Consider the following 6018-nt stretch of genomic DNA (forward strand, 5'->3'; position numbering starts at 1 on the left):
TCCCCGATCCCGTGAGTCGCATCTTACAACAATCATAGTCGCCTGTTACGGCAAGCATGGGTCAATGCAAATAGTGGCTGCATCCCTCCTGCATCCAACCTTGGCACAGGCGAGATGCACATTACGATATTAACCCGGATCTTCATAGGTCAACAACGGTGATGATGTTGACGAAACATAATGTAAATATTACTACTTTATACCACTACTTAGTAATTACCAAATAATATTAATACGATAAATACTAAATCTATCAATTGTATACTACTACTACTACTACTACTACTACTACTTCTACTACTACTACATAACAGCTAAACTTTATCCAGTTTACAAAGGCAAGTTTACCTTGAAAGCGTTGAATTGTGCCTCCACGTCGCCTTTGGAACTCTGAAGGTCTTGGGTGCGTTCGATCGCACCATCCATCCATTGATCCAGGTTTTCTAGCTTACCGTAGAACTGTTCCAACTCCTCGAACATACCATCCATGCGTTTTGTGCGGGTGGCGGCTTCATTCGACGCCTGAGGGAAGATGTTGAAATTATGAAGGATTTTCCCACCAATCAAAATTTACAACATATTTTCCTATATAAAAAATCAGAAACCTGACTATCATTCACCGATCTCACAATTTCGGTTTGAAATGATCGATACTTAAAACAGGTGTTATTGCTAATCAGACGGAATATTCGGGTACAGTTTTGTGTAATTGTGACTTCAACAGCGTTCTGATATCATTTGCAAACAGACTAACATCTATATATGACAACACGGACAGATAACCCTTCGGACACTAATTTGAACTATGCATGTGTGTATTACATTCAAATTCGGTTCGTTTTGTCAAAAAACATACTTACTTGAAGAACGTTTCTTGTTCATATGAAAGGCAAACAGCGAGGAAATGTAAGGAGAGTCATAAAGTACTTACAGCATCGAATCTGACTTTGAGGTCAGCGGTGTTGTAGCGGAGTTTCTTGATCTGCTGCTCTCCTTCATCTTTCTTGACACCTTTGTTGTTCTCAATGAGGTCCTCGGCCTGCTTGATGGCGGACCTTACTGCCGGCTCCCGCTCCTCAATGTCGCCCTTCACAACCTGGGGACGAGTGAGGGGGTGATTGAGTAAGGGATTTGTGAGTGAGTGAGTGAGTTGGGTTTAACGCCGCTTTTAACAGTATGACAGTTATATCACGGCGTGTCAGCTTAATGTGGGAGGAAAGCCCGAAGTGATGCAGGTCTCAGACGTGTACCACTTCGGTGAAACCCACGATCACGGGTATGGTGCTGACAAACCTAGAAACATAATCGGGGCGAACCGGAATTCGAACCCACAATCATAGGTTTCTGGCGTGCCCAAAGGAAGCAACTCTGCACAGCGAATTGCGGCACCTTAGACGACTGGGCCACCCGTGCCCCCGAGTAAGGGATGAATTGGGTTAATAGGGTTTTACGCCGCAATACTCAAGCCACATCGCAAGGACACCAAAATGACATTCATATATTGTACCTAATAAGGATTTGAACCCGTTCGAACGAGACAACACTTCAACCACTGGACTACCACGCTGCTAAGTTGGGTTAGTGAGTGAGTGAATATGGTTTTACGCCGCTTTTACAAATATTTCCAGCAATATCACGGCGGGGGACACCAGTAATGGGCTTCACACATTTTGCCCATGTGGGGAATCGAACCCAGGTCTTCAGCATGACGAGGGAACGCTTTAACCACTATGCTACCCGACCGCACCCTAAGTTGAGTTAGAGATGGGATGGGTGCGTACGTACTGACATCCCTATTACAGACGAGATGGTGTCTATTTCATTTGTATAGATTACAGGTGGTCAAGTTTTCAAAGCTGGAATAATTTCCATCCCTCATTCGTGTATAATTGTACTAATTTGCAACATTTGTGAGTCCATGATATCAATGATAGTAACGTGCATTAAATCGGGTTTATTATCCGTATTTACTGGACCACATGGGTTTAGTTGGTGGTATACCACAGGATAATTTTTGTGTGTTTGTTGTTGAACACTGCACTTATTCCACTCAGACGGCGGTCTGTTAAAAATCGAGTCTGGACCAGACATTCCAGTGATTGACATCATGAAAATCAATCCACGCAATTGGGATACGATGACAAAAATCAACAAAGTCAGCGGCCTGAGACCCGAGAGGATAGACAAGGCTGATATGAGAGTCAGTGAGTGAGTATGGTTTAACACCGATTTCAGCAATATTCCAGCAATATCACGGCGGGGACACCAGAAATGGGCTTCACGCATTGTACTGATACCTTGGTCTTGGTCTTCGGCGTGACAAGCGAACGCTTTTACCACTAGGCTACCCGACCGCCCCAGGCAGATATGAATTCATATCATCAGCACAAATGTGGATCTTTCTTGACGCCTATATTCTGGAGAAACACCTGACCCAGCCCAACATACAGGACATTGCTGCGTAGGGAGGCTAGGAACACTCAGTGAGTATCTTATAGGACATTAATCCGGGCGTAAGTCATCATAGCCCAGGACAGGAAACATTCAGATATAAAGTCAGGAGATATCCCATTTTAAGTGGAGAAGATAGGTCTATATTACTCGCATTGCAGCGTTAACTAGACACAGAAGGCCCGCCCGTGCAGTGACCTACTAAAGCTGAGCCAAGTGCCCTTAGGTTACGAGCTGGTAATTTATCATATTGACGTTTTATGCTTAATCATATTATGAAAAAGATTTCAGCTGCTAATTAGTCTCTTCAAACAGAATGCTGAGAATGCCTACCTTGGTGTCTGTAGACTGTTTCTTTAAAGTTTCAAGCCTCTCGCTTGGTTTGCCTTGACTTCCAATCGTCTTTTCCACGTCACTCAGCCAATCTGTATTTTCCTTCACATCAACCAAAGCTCGCACAATTTCTTCATCCGACACCAAAAATAGTTCCCCAGTGGAAGGATCGAGTTTGACCTTTGATCCCATAGTTAGGAATCCATGGGCAAGGCCATCTCTCAATGACATTCTAAGGTCATTGGGTGCCACAAAAGTTGTTGATCTGGGATTAACCTTACCGTTGTCGATGAGGTCTTTAAGAGTCGTAGACGTATCAATATACTTCTCTGGCTCAATGCTAGCGGTTATGAGGCCACTGGCTATGGCCTGCTCAATGGTCATCGCTTGACCGGAAGCACTGCTGATAACCTTACCAGACTGAGGATCGAACTTCCCTCTATCCATAAAAGACCCGAGGCTGGTAACCATGCCAGTTTCATTGTCTACAAAGTACACATAATTAGGGTTCCATACTCCCGCAGTTTGGGCAACATCTACAGGAATAGCTTCACGAGTATCCGCTTTCACAAACTTGCCTGATTTTGGATTTAGTGTTCCCGAATTTATGCTTTCCTGAAGTGAGAGTTTATCAAACGCAGCAAACAATGCAACGGCTGCCTCTGGTTCTATTTTGTCCCTCTTGACCGCCACCTGTAGTGGAATGTCCTCGCTGACTTTCATGTCTGCATAGGCCACCACTGGAATATTCAGAACACCGCAGGTTACAGCTTCTTCTATAGACAGCACCTCGTTGGTAGTTGGGATCCGGACTCCCTTAATCTTAGTGTCCATCACACCTCGAAGTTTTGAGATGGTTTCAGCATGTTCGGCCAGCTGCCCAGGGTCAATGTGGGCAAAGATCTGAGTAGCTTCGATAGCTTCACTCACAGATATCTCCTCCCCCGTTTCTCCCTTCACTATACAGCCCGTCTTGAGATTACACCTCCCAGCGACTATAGCTGACTGAAGACTCATCACCCGATGTGAGGGAACGTCATAGAAGAATGTCGTCTCCGGGTCTATGATTTTCTGAGACACAGCAGCCTGGAGAGAAAGGGTCAACCCTGTTATGGGGTCTGTCACTAGTCCTGTGTCGGGGTCGAACTTACCCCCGTCTATCAGCTCTCCTACACTGGCCTCCTGGTATGTCTTTAAGATTTCCTTTAGCACTGAGGGTTCTATGAGGCCTCTGGCAGTGGCTTCCTCTAATGGCATGATTTCACCGTCAAGAGTGTCATATTCTGCTTTAGCAAAATTGAGAATGCCCATTTCGAATGCTTCGTCTATTGACAAAGCTTTGTTGGTTTTGGGGTGTCTGATACCTTTAGCACTGGTATCAATCTTGTCTCTGATCTTGCTGTAGAGAAGTTCGTTAGGATCTATTTTAGCATTGGCAAGGTCCATTCCATCTGCGCTGTCAAGATCTGCAGCTTGAAACTTCTGTTTCTTTACCTGAAGCTGCTGGTATTTCAGAACATCACCATCGTCTTTGTCTCGAGAAGGATCAAACGGTCGTCCCTTAATGAAGCCTCGTTTGATAGCATCAGCTATGGACATTACCTCCCCAGTTGAAGGATTCCGGTATACCCCGTTTGCAAGGTCTATGACACCATCCTGTATTGCACGCTTAAGTGAGATTTCCTCTCCGGTGGTTGGGTCAATGATTCCAGAAATCTTATAGGAAACATCTGCAAGTTCCACAGACATGAACGCACCATTTTCCTGGGCTCCTTCGGCGAAGAGGGCTGGGTCTGCCATCAGATACCCTGCCTTGATGGCATCAAGAATGGTCATCTCCTCCCCTGTAACGGGATTCTTGAACTTGCCAGTTCTTGGGTCAAGAATTCCAGCAGCAATGGCCTCCTTAACACTGATCCATTCCCCGGTACGAGGATCTATTATACCGGATATGTCAAATGTTTTTGTGTCAATAGAATTCTGCAGACCAGAAAATCCATTCTCGGCAATGTCTCCGTTAACGAAATGATCCCTGTATTCTACAATGATGTAGCCAAGCTGGATGGCTTCTGGTATGGATATTGAATAGTCCGTGTCTGGGTTGTTGTAGGTCCCCTGTTGTTGGTTGAGAACGCCTTTAGACAGAGCCTGGTACACGCTCAGGGTCTGCTTGTTGCGAGGATCTATAACTCCCGTGATCACAAATGTTTTCCTCTCCTCGGAGTACTCCGTAGTTTCGGAGAACTCATCGTCTTGTGGTTTGCTTGATCGCTGTTCCTTAAGCCCGCGCCTCTTCCTAGGTGGCGCCACTGGCTTCTTGGACCGGTGTCGCTCGTGGATGTAGATCTCAGATCGGACAGTGGTCAGTCTGCTTTGCTTTGTCACATTGTCAATATCAATCACGGGCAGCGCTCTGCAAAAGGAACAACAAACAGATCTGGTTACAAACATAGAATCAGGGTGTCATCTTATTTATTTAAAGTATAATGTATAAAGTATAATACGAGATCAACAAGAACGCTTCTTAATTGCCAAGGCATCCCATAACAGTGCCATCACTGATGTTCAATGACTAGTTCATATAATTCTCATCACTATCACCCTTTACGCCCAATGCAATCTGTTTTGGAAGATAACCGAGACTGGCATTGGCGTTGTATGTTTAGAACAGCCAAATGCATGACGTGAATTTTCTCTTACAAAAACAATGTTCCCTGACATTTTAAGAATCATAATTGACAATATTTAGATATATATGCATTATATTTCAGTACAATTTAACATAATTAATAATTAAGTATTCATTTACCGTTCAAAGTAGGCCTTGGAGGTGAAGGTCGGTGGGTTCTCCAGGTCTCTGACCACAAGGTTCTCCTCTTCCCGACGTGACCACACATCTCTCTTGAACGTCTTCGTGTAGGTGACCAACTCCTGCAAGGGGACACAACTCGTGTTGGCTTGTGCTCACATGGGACTAAATATAGCGTAACTTTGTGTTTATCATTTCCGTGATGTGTTCAACACCAGGTGCTTACATATTTATCACTTCTTTGATTTAAAATCATTTACATACACTTCTCTCAATGAATTTGCAATTATTGTCAGATTATTTTAATTTTATCATTAGTCAACTAAATTTTTATTAAGTAACGTCAGTTTACATACACGTCCCTCAATGAACACACATCTTAACTTGACTGCAATGAATGTTTGGTAGATAGTCTAATGCAGACA

At 44.1% G+C, this 6018-nt stretch overlaps 1 protein-coding gene across 5 annotated transcripts in view; it reads right to left on the minus strand.

The window, feature by feature from the left end:
* LOC139465804 (microtubule-actin cross-linking factor 1, isoforms 6/7-like) overlaps positions 1 to 6018 on the minus strand; it is a 142667-nt gene that overhangs the window by 53208 nt on the left and 83441 nt on the right. For all 5 annotated transcript variants that reach the window (XM_071247728.1, XM_071247729.1, XM_071247731.1 and 2 more), the window contains exons 15-18: positions 5594 to 5715; positions 2785 to 5197; positions 932 to 1096; positions 349 to 522 (exon numbers count right to left, since the gene is read on the minus strand). In XM_071247728.1, coding sequence (XP_071103829.1) covers positions 349 to 522; positions 932 to 1096; positions 2785 to 5197; positions 5594 to 5715 — 2874 coding nt within the window. The remainder of the gene's footprint in view (positions 1 to 348; positions 523 to 931; positions 1097 to 2784; positions 5198 to 5593; positions 5716 to 6018) is intronic.

Source organism: Haliotis cracherodii, unplaced genomic scaffold, assembly GCF_022045235.1.
Source record: "Haliotis cracherodii isolate W230 unplaced genomic scaffold, xgHalCrac1.p SCAF_18, whole genome shotgun sequence".
NCBI classification, from domain to species: Eukaryota; Metazoa; Mollusca; class Gastropoda; order Lepetellida; family Haliotidae; genus Haliotis; species Haliotis cracherodii.